Below are 22,969 nucleotides of genomic sequence, written 5' to 3' on the forward strand. Positions count from 1 at the left end.
AGTAGATTAAAAAGTCCACAAGGAGGAAAAATTTCTCCATGTCTGCCACTCAGTTATGTCCTGAGAGGTAATAGCTTTACATTGCTCCAGAGAAGGTTCAGATTGGATATTAGGAAAAATTTATTCTCAGAAGAGCGATGAGGTAATGGAACAAGCTGCCCAGAGAGGTGGTAGAGTCATTGCCCCTAAAGGATTTCAAGAAATGGGTAGATATGTCACCTAGGAACACAGTTCAGAGGACATGGTGGTGATGGGTTGATGGTTGGACTAGATAATCTTAGTGGCCTTTTCCAACCTTAACAATTCTATGATTCTAATGGTACCGTATCCCCACAACTTCTTCCATTTAACGAGTTGAACAGCCTGTATTATCCCTTCAAAGAAAATGTCTGCAGAACGCTATTCTCAGTATACTCAGGGGATTCTTTAATTCATTCATTCTGTTTCCTTTATTTTGCCTTGAGCTGCAACATGATTGACATCTTTTCCATCAGGGTAGTAAGGCAGCGTGACAAGCTAATTATTACATAAGAGATTATACTCGTTACCTCTCCAGGTCACCTCAGAATCCATTATTTGGATGTCATTTCAAAATTTATAGGCACTAACTTGTGTACCAGTTTAGTCAGACATTATGCTCTTTGACTTCAGAGTTTTCCTAAAAATGAAGGGTTTGCTATTCTGACACAGTTTCATTGTTCATGTTACCAGTGCTGATAACAAAGACTTATCCCTTCCAGGTTAGGAAGGATAGAATAAACTATTTATTTAATTTCTAGTCAGGGCTCCTCAGGAACAAAAGTTACAAGAAGACCTGCCTTCTTAAACCAAGTTTAATGGTCTGGTTTCATAGCTTAAGCTCACTAGAATTAGTTATCTTTTTCCCTTCAACCAACTTTCTTTGTCAGAGATCTCTTGCCAAAAATGCGTTCATTTCTGATAACAGCAACAAAACAGGGGAGGAGGTGCATTAGAGCAAGAAATGCACTCATGTATTCAGAAAGTAGTCGAGGCAGGAGACAGAGACGGAAATTCAAAATAGAAGGCATTTCCTGAAGATTAATGAGTGGGTGGTAGTATCTGATAGCCAAGGGCACAATGGGTTCTGCAATCAGCATGACTCTGACTGCAGCCCCAGGCAACACAAACAAGGACTGTGCTGGTTTTTTTTTTGTTTTTTTTTTGCTGTACTCATTTCTCTCAACCATTAACTGGAATTTCCCTTCATCCTAACACTGTTGTTATTACAGAGTGAAGCCACATCTGAATAGTGCTAAAAAGCAAAAGACATCTAAAAAACTATGGATGTAATTCCTGGTGCAAAAGGCCAGATACCTTTTTCAAGTTTAAGCAAATTCTTCTAATCTTCTCATATAGAGAGAAGGAATGAATTTCAAGTTTCCTTTAGAAGCTACATACACTAGCAAATTATTTAACATGTCCCATAATAACAACCGCCACATCTCCACCATTGTAAATCTGCACTAACCTGTGACTGGTGCATCTATGTCCAGCAAATTTTTTTCTTGACGAAGAATTGAAGCTCCCTCTGTTATTATTCTCAATGCGACGCTTTCTTCCAGTCTCCCTTCTTTCATAAGGTGTGCCTTTAAGATATCCACACGTGGCTTGCCATCATTATCAAACACTTCCTTAGCTGTGAGCCGGTGACTTGGAGGAAATGGGACAGCTGTATGGAAAAGAAAAAAATCTGATCAGTTTTTACAGTAAAGTCTCTATTACAGATCATCACACATTTCAAAGTCATCTCTGCTGCCAAACTGTATTAGCATGAATTTCCTACTACCTCTTATAACTTGGGGCTTAAATTATCCTTAAATGAAGACATCACTGAAGCTAAGTTATCCATGCACATAAGAACAGCTATTTCATATTTATTAGAAAATTGACAGGAAGATTTAGGCCAAGTTTACAGGCAGGCGTGCGAATGAACCTAAAAACATATGGAAATATCAGGGAAAAAAGGGAGTAGAACAGGGAATACTGTAGCAGCACTGCAAAGCATTTATATAAAATACAAAAAGCAGCGCAATATTTAATTTATATGTATGGACATGCATAGATACACTCCAGTTAAAATGCTCAAGTCCAAGAAAGATCTCTCTAATGATTTGGGTGATGGTGGAAGATGTCTTCTTCCCATCACATCTGATACATTCAACCACCTCCAATGCATCCCTGAGTGTGAAGCCAGCCACATTCTAGCAAAGCTGCTTCAGAATGGAGTTCAACACTAATTAATAAACTGGTGATGTGCCATGGACCAGTAATCCATGTACTGCACTCACACCGACCTCGGTATTGCAGCAACTCTCAGATGCTCAGGCATCCCCTTTCCGAAAGCCAATAGGAGCAGAAAAGGCTGGAGTTGTTGCTGTCAGCTGCAAGGATGAGGCTAGGAGCATTATCCCAGCTTAACCCCCTTTCCCTTGCTCTTCCATCAGAGCCACATCAGGCATGGCCTGCCTAGACAGCTGCAGGGTAATTGTACCAAGCTATGCCCAGCTGCAGGGGGTTATTATAGGGGAGCCTGGAGCAGGGAGAGGAGATTGCTGCATTCCCAGCACAACCTTGCCCCTTGTTCCCTGCTGAGCGCCTCACCGTGAGCTCCGGTACGGTATGGGAAGCAAAACTCAGCACAGCAAATCAATATGTCTGCTGGTTCCAATTTGCTTTACATTTAATGATCTCTGCACTTTGCCCACAAAATTGCACACATCTTTGGAAGATTAATCCAAGAACCCTTCAGCTGCACTACCAGAAGTAACAGAGCAGATAATAAACAATTGCATTTTGTGCAGCTGTTTGACACAGATAATTTAAACATTAACATCTTCAGAAACTGCTCTCATTTCTTTGATTCAACTGTTGTTTTGGTTTTTGGGTTTTTTTTGCTGCTATAACTCCATCATTACATTCATCAAAACACTCTGGTGTGGACTAATGGGTACGTGCCTATGAATGCACTGAAAATGGAGACTGAGAAGTGAAACAAAATGGGGTAAGAGGTGAAAGTCTGTCAAGTCTCTGAGTCCACCTGGATTCCGGGGCACAGAGACAGCTACAGCCACAAGGAAGTTAAAATGCAACACCTGGGATTCAGAATGCCATCACACACATCTGTTACAGTTTTCTCACTCAATCCACATGAACTCCCAAACCGACTTAAATCAGCTTTATGCTCTGACCGATACTCCTGTGATAAGTGGTAAATTGGTGAAAACCAAAGCCTTGTTTTGCTTTTTTCAGTTGCTGTGGTTAAGTCAAGCCCACGAGGGTCACAAAAACCAGTGGGTTATATGCTTTGTGCATCTTTCCAGTAGATCCACAGCAGGCCTCAATTCCTCGAGAAAAAATAACTGCATGCATGTGCTATGAACAACTCCTTATTACAACACCAGGAAAAATAAACAAATCACCGCAAGGAAGAGGAAGGTGAGGGAGATAACGGTTCTACAAGCCTGTATAAATACATAAAAAGACCCTTCCTCCTTCCTAAGCGTGGAAAGGAGGAGGAAAAGCTGTTACTTAACTCCAGTCCACATGGCAAGAAGAAATACCAGCATGAGATTGCATTGCTTTGTGATGAAAGCAGCCTCTCTTTTTCCCCTCAAGTACTGTGGTATGAAAACCTCTGCAGCACAGTGCTTCTTACAGGTAACTGCCATACAGGAACATATGCCAGGGGGAGATTTTTTGCATTTATAAAGATGGAGAGCAAAACAAACAGCAAGCAAGCACACAAACAAAAACAGCTCTAAGATGTTCCTTCTGATTAACAGAAAAATATGGCACACGCTGCAGCACTGGAAGAGCTCTGCAGGCAGATTTCAGAAACATGTACCAGAGGCTAATTAAAGAAAAAAAGATACTGTTCCAATAGCAGATGATTAATGATTAATTAGCACAAACATGAGCAACTGAATAAAGCACAAATTGCATCTTCCATTATGAGAATATTAATTTTGTATATACACATGCAGAGCGCTTCCACAGACCAACATAAGAAATGGCCGCGTTCATGTGGAATTCATTGCTGGAATCACCAGCAAATGCCACAGTCAACCAGAAGCCTTTTATAAGTATAACAAACATTCAGTTTCCACTGCTTTACATAGCAATGTTACTCTCTGAATACACGGCACCCATCCACTTCTCCACACCTGCTACTTAGTGCGTGCGACGCAACTACTTCTCTCCTAGTGTTATTGCTTTTGTCAGAAATAAAACCGAGAGCCTAAACAGACAGCAACTGTGTCCACAGCGTGTACGGTGAGGAGGAGCAGAGGAAAAAAAACAGCAAATAGGTGAAACAGAAAACAACATTCCAACATTTCCCCTCCTCCTTTTAAAAATGACCTGCATTTTTAATGTTTGTGAAACAAAATATTCTAGGTCCTGTATAATTCTCTGCTAAACGTTAGGATTCTGTGGGGTCTAGGAACAGCAGTGCTGCAGGCTGCGTGTGAGCAGGAGGGAGGTCTGGAGGTAGAGCCCGCAGGGAAGCACAAGGGAGGGCTGCAGCACCCAGACCCTCACCGCACCGCTGTGACTAAGGTGGCAGTCTGCAATCCTTCTGGGGGCAGAACCTTGAACACAGAAACAGGAGGTACCATAACATGTGCATGCACACCACGTTCCAGCAAATGGAGAATAAGTGCAACCTGCTCTGTCAGCGCTCTTCAGATTCCTGCAGAACCCACCTCACTGCTAACACAGCTGATGAAAGGTCAGACCTCGTTACCACCGCGCTCAAATATTAAGCAGCCTCTCCAGTACAAATAAATAAAGCATAATGAGCCATGCTTAATTAGTGCTGAACATGTGTGCACACATAAATAAAATACAAGCTTGTGGCAAAGAAAGCATTGTTTTGTTTATATATTATTCATTTACAAACCAAGCTGTACACTGCATTAATACTCTCTGAGGAGGCTGCCCCTCCTATCAGTATTCAGGTTCCTTGCATTTCATCTCCCCTCTGCAACACTTGCCTTGTAATTTCACATAACTAATGCTGCGTGTCTATACGTAACTATGCCTAGATCATGGCATATTTCTCTAGAGAAAATAAGTCAATGCTTTCCTCTTCATCAGTAAGTGAAACACACCAGTAACTACCATCATCACAACACTACAGTGCATTGCATCTGCCTCACGGCAATTTGCAGTTCTGCACTACAAGAAACACTGACACTGCAACGGTGTTGAGAGCAAATGCTCTTAAGCAGGTCAATGCTTAGAACACATGTAGAAAAAAGGCAGATCACTGCAGCATCCCCCCATCTACTTACTCGCAGTCTTTGGACTCAGGATCCATAACATTTTCCCCTGCCATCTCAGATATCCCAACGAAATTGCTTTTTCAAAAGACAATACCATTTGGAATAGTTACCTAAACACCATTTGTAGGCTGACGTTGCAAATCTACCCCTCACTTCATATCTCTGTTCAATGCAGGGCAGATTCTTGGGTGTTCTTACTGAACAGTAACAACATCCATGCTAGCTAGCTCGTGGTCACTCAGACCATTACATAAAGAAGCAGACAGAGATCAAAATGTTCAAATATTAACACCAGGTTAAAAAGTTGCATTTCTGATTGACTATATTCCTACGCTGTTGCCTCTGAATTCCTGGCTGATGGGGTTACTATGAACCAAAATGGAAAGAATCATGATTTTTTTTCCCCTACAAGAACACAGCTTACTTCAGGCGACAGATAGGAACTAGAAAATGAGTCACTGTCACTGATCGCTGCTGAGAGGAACAGGGTGAAGCCTCCTGGCAGCACAGAGCTCACCAAAGCAGGGAGATGGGGAATAGCACTGCCAAAATCTGTTTTAACACTGACACATACAGAAAGAGAACACAACCATCACATGACAAACAGCCTTTTCCACAGATTTCCTCAGGCAGCATTTAGATGATGTTTTTATCTCCACATACAAGTTATCTGGCAACAGATTCGCCACTCAGACCCAGTGGAACCTTTGATATTTTCTTAAACTGCACATTTTCTTAGCAGGTATTTTAAAGAGTAACAAACAGGAGAGTGAATTATTTCGAAAACACAATTTCTTTACAGCATAAAAATGTGTACCATTGCATTCATTGCATATACAAATTGGGATTTTTTTTTTGTGGTTTTTTTTTTTTTTTTTTTGTGGGGGTGAGGGGTTGCCCACTTTAATTATGGAGCATAAAATACATCACTAACGGGTTAAAAAAAAATAATAATTGTATGACAGTGCAAAACTCAAACCATAATTTTCTCCATGAAGCAAAAAGCTGTATTCATATTCCACTGCTCCCAAACAAGAACTCTCAGGCTTCATTTTCCATTTGCTAGTTTCATTAAGGGTGATGCAAACTCTACCTGGAAACTGTTAGTGACTCTGATGCATCACTGGAATTAGCAACCTGTCTCTAATATATTAAACTGTAGCCCGCTATTTCAATATGTTATAGATTTGAGGCCTATTTCTTTATTTATTTTACTAAATGCATTTATCAGATTTTCATGAAAACAATTTGACAGAATTAACTAAGTGCTGATATAATAACAGAAACTCACACCTGAAAAATATGTCTGTATTATGAAATAAATGAAGAGGTTTACCAATTACCAACTGAAAGTAAGCATCAATCTACCCAGGGCTAAGAAACACTTCCAGCAAAGTTGGAAGAGCTCAGCACAGATGCATTGTTTGAAGATGCAATCAAATACATCTCCCAGAACAAGGAATACTACTTCACAGAAAGGCGACTGTTAGTAGGGGCCAGCTAGTCAATAACACATCAAGGAACATTCCATCAAGAAGCAGATGTTGGTACATGAAGTCACCTTAGAGAAACAGTATTTGTGTATCAGGTTAGGAAACAGACAAGCTCACTGCCCAACCAAGGTCACATTTAGCAAAATTACAAGTAAAATAGAAAGAGAAGAGCTGTTTAGCAGGTGTGTGAAACAGCTGTCTCAGTTGGCAGCATGGAAACCAAACCACCTGAGAAGAGGTGATAATACCTCCAGCTCAAAATTGATAATTATCAACAGGATGGGCAATCAGTGAGTCAAAATGGTGGGTATTTACTGAAGATCAGAGTCCTTTAAATGTAACTTATTACGAAACCCACAGAGGGCAGCTCAATTGCTGCTCAAGTGGCTACCCAGTTCAAGTCCCTGATACCATCATCAAAAGGTACTACAGTCTGGAAAGGCAGTTGCTTCACAAAACAGTCTGATGAGTCATGCTAGCAGCATTTCTTTGTATCTTCAGGCCAGAATAAGGGGGGGGGAAAAGGACAGAAAGGAGCAGCTGAGACACTTCTTCAAATATTTCACCTCTGAGGAGTTAGCTCACCATTTTCAGCATCTGTGGACACTTCAGTCCCAAGAGAGAAACACACAACAGCAATGACAGAAGGGTCCCAGAGCAACTCACCCAGATGTGCACAAATGCTGTGCTGGGAAGGTGTTTGTAAAAGGAAGGGCTATGTCAAGCCATTCCGTCCTCGATCCACACTTTGAATAACTGCACTTTTTAACCTGCAGAAAACTGAACTCCAAATGAAACATCAACCATTACTTCATGTCTACCACTTCAGCAACTCATCCTCCTGCAGTTAGAAGATGTGAAAGCTCTGAGGCCAGAAAGCCACGTGGCATGTCCTGAGAGCAGGGTGAAAGCAAACCGCTGGCCACGCTAACAGGCAATGCAAGCCCCTTTGGCCAGCACACATTACCTAATGCCCTACCTAAGCCAATGCCCAAGCATACTACAAGCAGCTCTGATGTGGGAATTTTTTTGCAATACACATGAGAAAATAATCCCTTATCTAGAACACATTTGCAGGATTTGAGTGTTAAAGTTGCAAAAGAATGATTAATTCTCCCCCCACATGGTGCTACTTTACAAGAGAAACCTGAATCCTAGCAGCTGCAGAGCAGAGACTGCACTTTGCACCAGAGCTGTTTTATGATCTTGCATTGATGGTGCCTCAGTTTGGACAAGCATTTCAGTAAGGACCAGAAGTGCCCATTAACTTGGAACCCAAAGAACAGTGCTGCAATGCCACCATTTCTAGTGAAATATTTGAACGGGTGATAAGCGATTATTTGCAGTGTCTTCAGGTCTGAATTCTTAACAGCCTTTCCATCAAAGTTGCCCATTCTTTGAGCTACCAGGCAAAGAGAATTAAAGGTTGCAGCACTGCCCCTTCCAACCACTTCAAGAATTAGTCTGGTCTCTTCAACAAGCGATCAGCCTCCTCCAGAATGTACAATCCCTAACAATAAGTGAAGTACACAGCAAATCTTGGCTTCAACTGTTTAAAACAATATAACCAACATAAACAATGTACTTAGAAACTCAAGGTAATTTGAAAAGAACAGCTGTAAGTAGGTATTCCGGTTGATGTCACTACAAAGAAATACTATTAAGGAAGCAAATCTAAAGCAAAAATAACACCAGTTACCAATACAGAATTGGATATACTTAACATTCGCCACAGGAAACCTTAACAGTCCTGAAGAAGAGTATGGGTATAGAAGTTCTTAAAAAAGGTTAGAGCAGGAACATATTATTCTTCCTCTGAGCTCAAGTCAGGGACATGGTTTAGTGGGAGCTATTGGTAATAGGTGAACAGTTGGACTGGATGATCTTTTAGGTCTTTTCCAACCTTGGTGATTCTGTGATTCTAAGAGTAATGAAGTGCACAAAGACCGGGATATACACCAGACTGTCTCGGTTGTTTGATTTTAGTCTGATGACTTGACTGACGTGTATCCATCCCAACTGCTCTGGCCAATTCTGATACCAGTAGCAAATATAAATTTGGATTACTGTTAGTTGAAGGATCTTTTACATTTAGTTTGTAACAGTTCCAGTCTCTCTCTAATCTTGCCTCCCCAGTTGTTATTAATGAGCAATTTAAAAAATCTTGAAAAAAGCCATGTGAAAACTTGAACAAAAAAAACATCTAGAGGTATATACACATCACATAGAACACCCTGATGGCCCAGGAGAAAGTGCGGGTTGGAAAGGGGAGAGGGGCAGAGACACACTTGAAAACAACTGCCTTGGAGAAAAGCCTCCTAATTCCAAGAAGTTTGGGTTTGTTTGAAATACAAAATTTTTTGTACAAAATTGTTTGAAATTGTAAGCTATGCAGTTATTTAGTAACAGCATTACCAGAGTGTCTTTTGGTCACCTACTGGAAAAAAACCCAAATTCTAACAGTTGTACAGAGCACAAAGCAACACTCCATCCTGTAAAATATTACAAAAATATTTCCTTTCCCGATGGGCAAAATCACACACGAATATTTTTTTGACATTTAATCTTCCCTCCTTTCCTCAGTTTATGGACAAAAAGCAACTACAAAGTAAAAGAGAAAGGAAAAATTAAGTTTAACAGGAAACATTTCCAATTAGGACCAAAACATACAGTTAAAGCTGGAAAATGTGATTGTAGCTTCCAAGCCTCATCAGCAAAGTTTGTTTTTCTACTTTGTGTGTTACACCCAAGTTTTTCCACAGGCCTCCAACTGCATACTGTTGAGCTTTGTTTTTATTAGCTTTTGGAACTGAGAACAATAATTATCCACAGTTTGAATTCCTTTATAGGAACAATTCATTTGGAGAAAACAAAGTCAGAGGGAAAAAAAAAACCAAAACCTGTAACAATGGAAAATACCAAAGATCTTCCAAGACTCAGATAAGGAATCAGGCACACTCCTCCATCACCTAAGATAGCTGAGTGACAAATAACTTCTGTGCTAAGACTTGAGCATTGTTCCTGATTGGTAGTAATTAAGAAGCAATTGCATGTGGGTAATAACTGAAATTATTTAAGTCTATTGGAAAAAATGTATAGATACTTGGACTTGAATAACCTACAGATGTCAATACAGGTTGTAGAACCATTTTAAATCTGAATTTCTGGCTCATCCTTTTTCATCACTAAATTTCATCCTTATATCTGGCAATATTTATGTATAAATACGAAAATAAATAAATAAAAGCAGTGCTGCAGACAGTTCCTCACCAAGAAACTGAAATTGATTTGATTCCTCATCACAGCTTTTTAGCATCACAAGGTACCTAACCAAGTTTGGTCAGGTGAAGGTCTGCTGTGACGTGGAAAGGGGAAGAAATACAAATGTGTTTTCCTTTCCAAAGCTGCTCCATCAGGACAAGGCTGAACTACACGGAAATTTCAGCATGCAAAAACTGACTGAATGTGTAATATCTTGCAGTCAACCACAAACGTGTTAAAAATGGTCCAAGAAGGTAAGATAAGGAAGTGCAGTTAAAAGCAGCTCATAGTCTAAGATATCATATTTTATAACTTGTAGGCTTAAATGTTTTGGACAGAAATTGCTTTGCTTAAATGTCATACTATAGAACTTACCTCCTGGAACACCAAACACTACCTCATCTGTTGCTGCTATAAGAAAGCTAGGAAGCTATTTACCAAGCAGAGGAAATGGAATTTCCTGCTGGCATTACAAAGTAATCCCTAAAAAATGTACCTTTATGTTGCAACATTCCAAATTTGTATGTTTTGGTATTTAGCAATCAACACCTTGCTCAAATAGCCTGCGGCCTCTAAAGCAAAGGCACAGGGATAGAAGCACTAACAGATCTTGGTACTTTACCTCCTGGCTTCTTCTGGGCTCTAAGATGATAGCGCTGACCAATGCCACTTTCAGGTGCTAAGTGTAAATTGTTCAAGTTCTGATTTGCCTACAAATCTACTTCCTCTTCCCAAAAGCCTCAGAAAAATAAAAGGGGGGTGTGGAACCCAACAACAAAAAAACAGCACTACCAAATTTCTATGCTTGACCTAATCCAGTAACTTTCAGGACGTGGAAAACAAAACATTAATGTCTGAGCTACTCCGTATGAACTAAATTAAAAAACCGTGCTGATCTGTAATGGTAAAATGGTTTATTTAATATTTTGCTACTCATTAGAAATACATAAAGTAGCAGATCTACAATAGCACTTTCCAGATCAGACAAGGCCAGAGCTATATAAATTAAAGAATAAAGGCTTACGACTATAAATATGTGTCTGGCACTTTGTGCAGAAGAAGCCAATTTATCTTTAAAAGTACTTGGAAAGAGCAGTTGATGAATTTTTTTTATTATTATTATTTACTCCGAAATGGTTTTGCTTTTTTTTAGTTGCATTTTTTGCCTTTGACAGAAATTTTAAGTCAGCATAAAGCAAATCTATCTATACAGTCACACTGGATCACACTTCATGAGGAACTTCTCATAGTCTTCAGATTTACACTGAAACTGAATTCTTGTTCAGTCATAATTGATAGCCATTAAATACAAACAATTGATGATATATGAAAACTAATTTGTGTCAATTTGCAAATATTACTGATCTGCTTACAACCTTTTCTTGGTAGTGGCCAGGTCATGTACTTGAAAAAAAGCACCAACACACAAAACTATCAGTCCTTCTCCCTTTGTGGTTTAATAGGTGGACACTTACAGCCTTTGGAGCAAGCTTTGGCTTAGCCTAGATTAGAAATGAAGGACACAGAAATCACGTTACACAAAGTCATACTAAATAAATACTGTTTAAACGACTGGCTGCTCCTGAAACTGAACTTTAATCATCTCTGCACATGCTCAACACCATTTGTTTTGTCTTTTGTCTGAAATATTGCTTGCTAGTTCAAACTATTACCCCGATTAGAAATACTATTCAAGATCTATGAGAACCTTTACTAGTGGAATTCAGCACATAATTTTCATAAGAGTGCCAGCAGAGCGTAAGGGGCACACTAGACCTCTGCCAGCTCTGTACACTGTAGTGCCTTCTACTCCTGACAAAAAGGAATTGACATTGTTCCAATAAGCTGCATGAACTGATTCCCAATGACTCCCTGCTCCTCCTCCAGCACACTCGGGAACTAGTTTTCTTGTGATGTTATTACAGTTCACATAGATCAGTGCTAAAGATTATGGACCGCATTCATCACTGTATTATGCCACTGTAATTCCATTAAACAAATGTTCTTTCTAATCCAGCATTAGCAGATCATACCATGAGCCTTGAAACAGGGTTCAGCCTGCTCTAGATGCCTAAATAAAACTTACCAAACTAAATCGAGTCACACTGGCACTAATCTGAAGTAATGTGGCCATGAATCAGGCCTGGTATTTTTGTTCTGTTTTCATGGCTTGGCTCTACCGGCAGTTACACCATTTCGTGTCAACAAGGAAATTTTCTCTTGGAATCATCCCCAAAGAAGTGCTTCTCAGCATTCATATTTATTTCCATCAATTAACCCGGATTGCTGTAAAAAGCTGCTTTTAGTTTTTAAAAAAAACCAAACTATTTGGGAAAATACACGTAGGATGTAAATAACACAAAGTTTTTGTTGACAAGGCCTCTGTACTTCAATGCTCTTCTTATTTCTTTTTCTGCTGTTGTTGAGCTGAGTTTTATCTGAGTATAAGTGGCAGCAGCACAGCCACTTTGAAAGCCCCCAGCATAAGCCTCTAGCCCTGTATTTAACGGGATATTTATTACAAAACCTCCTTTTATTTTGCCCTAAAGTTGCTTTTACATTTTTGCAAGCCGTATCTTCCCTCAAATCTCAATGGCAGTGTAATAAACAGATAAAAACAAATCTGTCTAAACTCATAACTTTGCTAATAATCTCCAAAGCATCCCATTCTTAAGCACAATATTCAAGTTTCAAAAAACAGCTTTATTATAGAATGAGGCAATGATGTGCTTAATTCCCAGCTGCTACATATAAACAATTTAATCTTGACTTGCCCATTACTCCATCCACAGAGTGAGAGGAGGGGGCTCATAATTGCTGACAGTGAGGCAGAGGGAGGCCCTGCTGGCCACAGCCCTCACCTTAAGTCCTTCGGAGTAGAACAGACCCATATTTCTTCAAACTATGCTCAGGACCTTTCAGTCAAGCGTTCCAGCGTGAGTTCTGGAGGTCCTCTTCCCCACCCTGAGCCCAAAACACCTTCCAAACATGACTCAGAAGTGCTAGGTGACATGGGGGAAAAGGGGTCCCAGCACAGTGCAAACCGAGGCAGACATATGCCAGCAGGTAGAGAAGAAACTATAGTTTTGCTCCAAGCACTGTGCCATATTTAACATTCAGTGGCTGCTGGGGAAAAAATGGCCTCATCTGTTCTAAGGCCAGGAACATGGGCAGTGCTCTTCTCCTGCACAAGCAACCATTCTCCAGTCCTCAGCAGTCTGACTTTATTTCTGCTAACAGTAAGCTATCAAGAGAAGCCAAGGAAATTGTTTTTAAGTCCAGGAAGAGATAAGCTGAGTATTAGTGCACCTTCCCAGGAAATTTTACTCCTCCTCAAACTGAGCAGATTTAATTAACTTGGGATGCAAGTACAGACACAGGACAAACTGAGGGGATTCAGAGGAGAAGAGACAGACAATTGTGCCAGTCATTGGTGTAGCAGGTCAAGTTTGCAGTGCGTTAATTTACTAAAAATTGTTATTAATCATGAATGTTAAGGCAGATATAAAATTAATACTATTTACGCAAAGAGAACAGTAAAAACAAAATCAGCAGGTAGGTCTCACACGTCCTAGCCAAGATCTCAAGTCAGGTCAAGCCATGGGAGCTCTTGATGTGGAACTAACAACAAATCCATTCACCAATGGAGTGCAAACAATCAAACTAATCTAAGCATTTTCACTGCTTCTTAATATCTCAAAATCATCAGTTCACTGTGTTATCAAGATAAGACGTTTGTTTCTTAAGACTATTATATCTTTTTTTAAATTAATGACTGCAGGAAGATCATTCTACTGGTACCAGTGGTCTAAATAATATTGCTAGTCTACTGTATAATTACCATGACGATGCAAAGCAATCTAGAGAACCTAGAGAAGCAAGCCATATCCACAGTTTAGTGCCAATAAGTGACCCAGCACATACAACTGCTTTTTTTTTTTCTAAGAGATAGCACTGTGCTGTTCTGTTTTGCTAGATACATTACTTCATTTCTGCATATCATCTTGAGTCAAGAAAAACAATTTTGACTTAAGTGGGACGTGGAGCTGTTAGTGCTTTTATTCAAATACCAAGGGGCTAGTTCCTGCTACTAGTAAATGAAAGAAGCATCTTTCCAAGACTGCAGTTATTTTTAACATTGAAAAATGGTTCTGCATTAAGTCTACAATAAAGGCCCACAGATGAAAGGCACAATAAGGCAAAATGCAAGAGGATTCACTGGTTATTGCTTTATGCACATCTCCAGCCCCATACAAGAGAGGCAGCAGGAAGATCAGAGATGCTCAGGGAGGAAATAAATAAATAATCCACAGCCTGAACCAGTAGTAGGAAGGAAAAAAAAAGGAGAAAAAAGGTAGGAAAAGGAGTTTGATCTATGCAGCAAAATGTCTGAGACAATGCTGCGTTGCTGCGTACAGACCCAAGCCAGACTAGCCTAGGTGATAACATCACATAAGGAGCAAAATGTTTGCCACATCTCTCAGTTGAGGGTCCACTCTAGATCCTGCAGATGTCTGGTATTTACTCACAACACAAGCACTTCAAACTATCTCTGTCAGTGCTGCCAGGGTTTTCTCCTTGGAAAAGAATGAAGTTCTTAGCAAAGCAGTTTGTTTGAGAGACCTCTATGAAATTAAACCAATTTTGTACAAGTTCGGAGGAAGTATACATCACAGTCTCACCATCACAAATGAGATACTCCAGTTGAAACCGAAGGACAATGAACACACTAATTCACATACTACCAAAAGGTTTGAGGTCCGTAACTAGCAAACACACTGAATAGCTGTAAGGCTGCTAAACTGCATTAACTTTCAATCAATACAAGTTTGAGCACTAACTCCCAAATGCACATTACCACCACAAATTCCTATTCCATTTGAACAAGTTTTCAAGGGAAGATGTAAACAGAAATGCACCTTGGGGCTGGGAGTACCTCAGGCAATCTAGATCCTTCAGATCCTTATAAGTAAAGGGTGTTGCACCCCAAGTGCATACTGAAAGAAATTTTTCAGTACTGGTTACCTTCATTTTCCGCCCAAATAAATACAACGGCCTTGCCTCTGTCCAAAGAGAATCTTAGGAAAGTCATTATCTCCACAAGCAACGAATATTACTTTGACAGGAGAGAGCAGAAGAATATCTAATGTTCTCTGGGCAGCCAATGGGTAGCTCCAGGCCTAAAGTGCCCTCTTTTGTCACCAGAAAACCCTAGAGAGGAAGCAAGCCTTCCCCAGGCCTTCATTTCACAGAAGTGCCTGTACAAACAAGCTAATCCCAGTCATACACTACAGGCAAGCACTCAACTAAGGGACAGATGCTCCCCTCCTCTTCACCCCAAGGAATAATTTTGGATCCAACATAAAGCTCTTAGCCCTATTAAGAAGGTTTCCAAAATGAAATCCAAAAGGTACTAAATACCTTAGTTTTTATTATTATTATTTTTTTTTTTTTTTTAAGTAAATTTCCCAAGACAAAACAAATGAGTGAGATGACGGCAGATCCCAGCCATTCCATTCTGCTAATTGTATCTCTGGAGTGCGACTGGAGAGCTGAAACAATATTTAAATTCACTTTCACACTTCTTTAATGGTCTTTCCTTATTTGCAACACAAGAGATATTAAGTTCAGTAGACTGACTAGGTCTCCTGACTAAACTGCAGGTCTCTGTGGGAGTCTACATTATTTCTTTGTAAATGCAACTGTTCTGAATATCTGTTATGACCACTGAAAAAAAGACAGTTGTCATTGTTAACACACCACACACATTACTAGAGATATAAAATAATCCAAAATAAACAAATAGCTGAATGAGGAGTAAGTTGAGATCAATAACCACCTCTGACTTAGGAACAACTTTGTTTTTCCCTAGAGCATGTTACGCGTGAAGGCACAACAGCATTTTTCCATATTCGCTAAAATAATTTCCTTGTGAACTAGCCAGGCAGTCTTTTGGCATCTGACTCAGTTTTTATATAGGTTTCCTATCTAGAAACATATATTCAAGAATTATTTCATCTTCAAAAACATATGTATGGCAAGTAAGTTCAATACATACTTCAGCTCCAGACAGTTTAGGTTCGTTTTTACCACAGCTGATCTTCCACCACAGCCTGTAGAACCATAAAGAGGTTTCCACTGAAGGAAACAATGCACAATCCAGTACAGCCAGCTGAAATTAGAGTGCTGAACCATACATGCCTCCCACAGCACGTGCAGAAGCTACTTGTGTTACCCCTTTACTCATCAAGGTGACTGCTCATAAAATACTCTGGTACAAGAAGTGGCAGAAGCTCATCCAACTGCTTCCTGCCACATGATGGTACAGGAGAATTTTCCAACATGCTTGGAAAAGGTTTCTCATAAACTATATTGATCACACTATGTCATCCCTTCACTCAATAGATCACGCAAAATGAAGCTACTATTAAGAGTCATTTCATCCCAGAGGCACACCTCCTTTCCACAGCTTGCATTGCTGAGCACAGACCTGACAAGGCCTGTGGAAAGCACTAGGCAGAGCAGCTCAGCAGGACACTCTCTTAAGTTTCTAAGCAGAACCTGAACTACTTTCTGAATATTTTTTCATGAATACTTGAATTGACAAGGGCTTATGTCATGCAGCAATGGACTTCACTTTGTCTTTAAGTGAAATCCCAGAATTATTCCCTGCATTACACACTGCAGTTAATGCTCCCTGGAGCAATTCACTGTAGTAGTAGTATTGCACAGATTGCAGAAAGGACATTTCAACCTCAAGCTGTTTCAGGAATTCATTTAAACTACAAAACAGGTTTAACTACAGCCACTACGTGCTTAAAAGTTTTTTCCTTCCCTTATCTCCCTCAAACTCTGTTAATCTCTTTGAGTTTTCTGTTCATAGTCCACACCTGATCCATCAGTTTTTAATAAACATTTTGCTTACCTCAATAGTTTTAAAGAACAGGCTTTAACAAAACAATCTCCAGAAAGAGGTGCCTTTTTCACTCTTGGCAGTATCAAGACAATTGCAATGACTTATCTGACAACAGACAAAGAACTCACGTTACAGACTCAGCATCCTGATCCATCTTCCAACAACCTAATATCTATGAAGCGTGTAGCAAAAACAATCCCAGTTCTGCATGTGTTCCCATCACACATCCTTTCCAAGCTACTTTCATAAACAAATAAAAGGAGATTTGCTCTAAAAATCTAGAAATCACCAGATAAGAAATCAATTATTGGCCAACTCACAGCCAGCAGTAGCTTGCACTGATTGCTAATTCAACATTTATGCTACAAGGCAGCACATAATGCAGTAACTACATTTTAGGAGTGCATTTAACTGGCTGCTCCACCAGCTCTGGATTGAGTCCACGAATGGTTTACTTTGCCACCACAGTTCACATTACAAAGACCTACTGACCTTTAGGAGGGAGCAAGAAAAAAAGAGCAATCTCAAGTCTGATTTGTCTACAACTTTTTAGAGCACAAGTTGAGGCATTTTCAATTATCTTTTATCAAATACTCAGTGAAACAGAGGAGATTAAATTAAGTGCACTTCAACTGCATCATTTTCTGCAAAATGAAGCAATCTCAAATTGCCTGGCAACTTGATAAGGAGTAGAAAAACCTGCCATTCTGTCAATTGAAGTGAAAGGCAAGTATTTATTGTATATTACAGTTGTATGTCACAAAGGCTTTTTTTCCCCCCTAAATTTAATATTATCAGAGCATTAAGAACAAAGATACTAATCTATACTAAGCAGAGTTTACCCATAAAAACCAAAATCTTTTATGTTTCATTTTCTGTATGTTTGTTAACAGAGTTCAAGGTTTCCCCTGGGAATTTCCCAGAGCAGCAGAAAAGTCATCTCTTATACAGGTTCAGGTAAGTCAGAGAACTCCAGAGTCTGACCAGCTGCCAACTGTTGATAAATACTGTCTCTACAGAATAACTTTCAGATTTTTCTTTTTCTAGAGATGAGTTAATCTAATGAGATAATCTAAAGGCTGGTCTGATTGTAGAATCCAAAAAGCAATAACACGGGTCTAAAAGATTTGTCAAAAACTATCCCCTGCTCCCCCAGATGCTAATATGCTATTGATTCCATCCTTCCTCGTGCTAGTTGAATATAACATGTTGGAATTAAACCTTATGGGCTATCATAATCATATTAACTTTTAGTAATATTAACTTTTGACTCCTGCATTGTTGCTATTTTGCACCTGAGCCGCCGTCAGGCCACACACAAAACCCTCACCACAACCCAAAGCTTTGTGGACTTGATCACACAGAACATCTGTCAACTCAAAAGCAAAAAGAATCCACAGCAGGAGGGTAGTTAGCACACTGCTAAGGACTCCATGTTAAACTATGGACTGTTTCATAGCTGAGTCCCACAGGATGCATTAAAGAATCACAGTATGTGGATTTCCTTTACTTTTTTTTTTTTTGGTCCATTATCTGAAAACATTAAAATTCATGTCATAGTCCTAATAATTTAAAGATATTTAAATATTAAAAGAATTACTTAATAGCAAATTTAAGAGGATAAATTCTACCTTTAAAACTTTAATGGCAAAACTTAATGGCTTCTGGTTTAACTCCTCTGGGAAAAGAACTCCTTAACTCTCAGCCTTACAGAACCCTTACTTCTAAAATGAGGTGTATCCTACATTTACACTTCCTAGGGTGCTATTTTATGTCAGAATCCACCCTGCCTACAGCACTCAGGGGCAGATACAGAGGGAGATTTGTTAAATTCAATCACAAATTCTAAACTTGCACTCATTGCTTGAATTTACAACCCTGGCTGACAGGAGAAACGAAACAGCACCGAACTTCTGTTTTCATTATTTCCCTACTCCTCATGCTGCCAAAACGATCCGATACACTCACACACATCAACTTCAGCAGCAGCAGTCAATCAAGTGAAGTTGTTTGTCAGTTTCACCCCCTTGCTTAAACCTTTCAAATGGAATCCCAGAATATTTCCTGACTGGAAGCTACATACTAAGTTGTTTTCAAAGCAAAAAAATGGCTTGGACTAATCTAGTGAGCAACAAATTCCTCACAACAAATGCAACTAAGTGGATGGATTAAGGGTTTTCTGCAGGTCACAAAGAAAGGAAAGAAAACAAAAAAAAAAAACATTACATATCCATCTTTTCCATGCAAGGGACTGTGTTTTATCTTATAATGCACCCGTGCAGACAAAACATATTATGCTTTCTACCACAAATGAATGGCCTCGGCAGAGGTCCTACAAAAAGTAACTGAACTTGTTTCTACATACAGCACTTCTTCTCAATCTCACCTTGAAATGTTTTTAATTTCAATGCATGCTGCATTTGCATTTACAAATTTGCTCTCATCCGTAGGACTCCGTTCTACAAGATGAACATACCAAAACCACAATACCGGTCACTTCACATACCACAGCTTGCAAACAAGTTGGATTTAATTTGTGTTACAGATAGACATTTTAGCACAAGTGCAAAGGGTTTGCTTTGCAGAGGGCCAGATCTATGGAGTAGTAGTAACGTGTTACTTTTTATGCTGTGTAGAAGAGCTGTATTGTGTAAAACATTAACAGTTCACTCAGCTAGAGCAACTAGCAGTGATTTGGTTTTTGTTTTGCTTTCCCAGCACTATGAAACACAGCATGCCATCAATGCCATTTAACTCCACCTGACTACTTAAAGAATGACATTTAACACAGAAACTGAAATATGTCCTCTCCATCATCTCTCGGCACTCAGAAATTTGGTTTAGTAAAATCCTAATGGCAAATCACAAAACACAGAATAAATACTTCTGCTAAGGAAGGGCTGGACAGGGCCACATGCGTTTCTCTGAATAACAAGCTGATACAGGGAATTTAAAAGACAAAGGAACAAAATAAAATCACATCCAGAAACAAGAAGTAACCTCTCCTGCAGCAGTAACAGGCAACACACTATTTCCCAGCAGTCACCTTGGTGTAAATGCTCTATAAAATATTGATTTATGCATAACAAATATAAAAGCTCTTCTTGCAAACAGAAGGATATATTGCACTCATTTGTAGACACTTGGTATTTTTCTTGCACCCACTTCCTTCTCCTGCAGCCCTTGGCCCAAGTAAAGGCTTAATCTTTTCCAGAACTGTAAATAGTCCCTGAACATCTGGTAGCTTGCATTACCTCAGCACTCCAAGGTTTGCCACAGAAGTGAGGCAACATTCATGCACAGAAAATTCCTAATGATTTTTTCCCCATAGTATAAGGATTTCCAGTTAGAACGCTTCTTTTCCTCTTTGGAACAACCATTTGTTATACTGTGCGCCAGTCTGCAGTGTTTTGTAGCTGTTACAGCACAAGTACTTTTTTTTCCCTTAAATTTGAGATTTTAATGCTAATACGTATCAAAATAGATATCAAACAAATCTCTTTATATCGGTGAGCAACAGCATCATAATAGCAGAGCAACCAAGCTTTCTGTCAGATTAAGATCAAAGTCTACTTCTAAAAATAGAGGAATGGAAACAGATGCAGACTCTACGACCCCTTTCAAATTCTGGTTTACACATTGCCTAAATGTCACTATGCAGAACATCCTCCTGATTTAAGTGTTGCATGAAGTTTTGAATTTGGAAAGCAAAACTTGCAATTTTCACTAAGAATTAGGAAGAAGGTTGTTTGCACATGCACATGTGTGTGTGTGTGTGGGCACATGAAAAGAGGGAAGGGAAGGAAAACAAGATGAAAGCAGGAAAACGTTGCAGGCACACACACAAGAGCTACAGCACCAAAGTAAACACTTCCCTCCTTGCCTGAGTGACTTATTTCACACACAGTGATACAGAAAAGCTTCTAAGGAGTCATCCTGCCTCCTTAGGCAAGGTCTTAGTAGATAGGTTAAGGAATACAGGATAAGGAAGTAATGTATATCCCTACACATTCTTGCCTATCTACACAGTGTAGTCTAAATAATACTAAATACTAACATTCCTCTTCTTTCTCTCTAGCCCGCTATGGAAAAAGGACACACGTGCAAAAAAACCTAACTCCAATCAGACAACAACAACAAACAAGAAAAATCCCACCACACAAAATCTGCCTGAGATCAGCTATCTCAGCCTGCATCCCCTCTAGCCCCACAGTTTTTGTTCCAGACACCCTGAGCAAAAGGGTTTATCTTCTCTGTTCTCATCACATGCCAACAATATTTGTTGTATCTTTTTTCAGTCATCCTTCCCAAGTCTATGGGGGTCCCAACTGGGCAGTACACCTTGTCAGTGGATACTATTTCACACACCCAACTCTGTTATTTCACTCCTCACATTCTCCCCATGCATTCTGAGGGAAGAGATCAGAATTGTTTTGAATATATAAGACACCAGTACAGCTCTGTACGATTACCTTATTATTTGTTCATCTTTCCTCTATCAACATCTTCCATTCAATTTCCCTTGCTCAGATACTTAGTAATGTGGAGTATCATGCTCATGCTTTCCCAGTGACCTTACGGGAAGATGATCTCACAGTAACAAAGCAGTAAGTGTCAGAGCCTACCCCGGCAGAGTTGTCTTCAGGTTTCCCGTTCTTATGAGCAAAAATTCCATTTCACTACATTGAATAACAATTACTATTTTTTCTTAGTCAAGCAGTACTGTAAGGTAATTAATTGTACAGTTCCTTAGATCTGACCTGAATATGTCAGTACTTTGTTACTTCACTGTTGGCCTGCTCTTCCCGATCATTTATATGGCCAACAATACAGCAAGAAGAACTCGTATCTCATCTTCACAAAACATATTGCAAGATTTCCAGCTTACCAAAACACAGTCGATACTGCCTGTTGTAAAGGGTATTTATACTTGGAAGTTACCATTTAATTTGACATTTAGCTCTATGGAACTCAGTGCTTTTCTGCAGGGGGGGGAAAAAAAAACAACAAAAAACCTCTGCCTTACTCATACTTTTCATTTTTGGCAGGCTCTCTCAGAAACACTTTGTGTTTCTGTGTGGAGATCATTATCCTGAGATGATGCAGTCAGCATGCAGGAATGAGCTATATGCCATTATGTCTCACTGTAACAAACTTGGTTCCAGTTTCACACTGTTACAACACATTGCACTTCATCCTTATTTTATTACTCTTGACTCTATTAAGGATGACAGTTTGATCTACTGTTGGGGACTTGGCTCAAAAGAAATGTGAAATAAGCAACTCCAACTTCAAGCTAAGTACTAAGTCATGCTCCTTGGAAAACTACAGTAAGGTTGTTCTAATCTCATTTCAGCACAAGACAAAGCTTTTTTCATGCTTAGCAAAAGCCACATATATATTGTTTTCATGGAATTTAAAGACTACTAGCTACTGACATTTCATTGCAAGATGCACTATCGAGTGGGCCTCTTCCCAGTGACCTGAGAAGCATGTAGATTAATCTTAAAAACAGCTAACGAAACACAGATTGGTAAATCATATGGAAGTTCATTTGCCTGAGCAAGGGAGTAGGTTAGAGGAGAGAGGAAAAGCAGTCAAACAGTTGGGCACTTGAAAAGAAACTTGACTCTGCAGCACATATCTAACCATCAGACTGTAAAGGAATTATTAAGAGGAATCTCAAACTTTAAGTCCCCGGTGGAAACTTGGATTAATGTACAAGGCCCGACAGATGGAAGATGAAGTCAACAGCGCAGAAGCCAATAACAAAACTTTCAACAGCCACATCTTGCTTTCACGAAGCTAACAATGTATTTTCATCTGCACCCAAGAGATTCAACAATTGATGGTTTTGTTTCATCTTCAAGATCTCATGTGAAATGACAGTCCACACAGTTGTAAGAGATCTTCCTGAAGCACACGAACAGAAGTTAAATAATAGGTGCTGCAGCAACTGAGCCAAAAGAAAAGGAGGTCTTGGACTGAGAGAA

At 39.5% G+C, this 22,969-nt stretch overlaps 1 protein-coding gene across 1 annotated transcript in view; it reads right to left on the reverse strand.

The window, feature by feature from the left end:
- Window positions 1-1,451: 1,451 nt before the first annotated feature.
- Window positions 1,452-22,969, reverse strand: part of LOC107313674 (serine/threonine-protein phosphatase 2B catalytic subunit alpha isoform-like) — a 77,498-nt gene continuing 55,980 nt past the window's right edge. The window contains exon 2 of the mRNA XM_015862127.2: window positions 1,452-1,690. Coding sequence (XP_015717613.1) covers window positions 1,485-1,690 — 206 coding nt within the window. The 3' untranslated portion in view covers window positions 1,452-1,484. The remainder of the gene's footprint in view (window positions 1,691-22,969) is intronic.

Source organism: Coturnix japonica, chromosome 4 (assembly GCF_001577835.2).
Source record: "Coturnix japonica isolate 7356 chromosome 4, Coturnix japonica 2.1, whole genome shotgun sequence".
Taxonomy (NCBI): domain Eukaryota; kingdom Metazoa; phylum Chordata; class Aves; order Galliformes; family Phasianidae; genus Coturnix; species Coturnix japonica.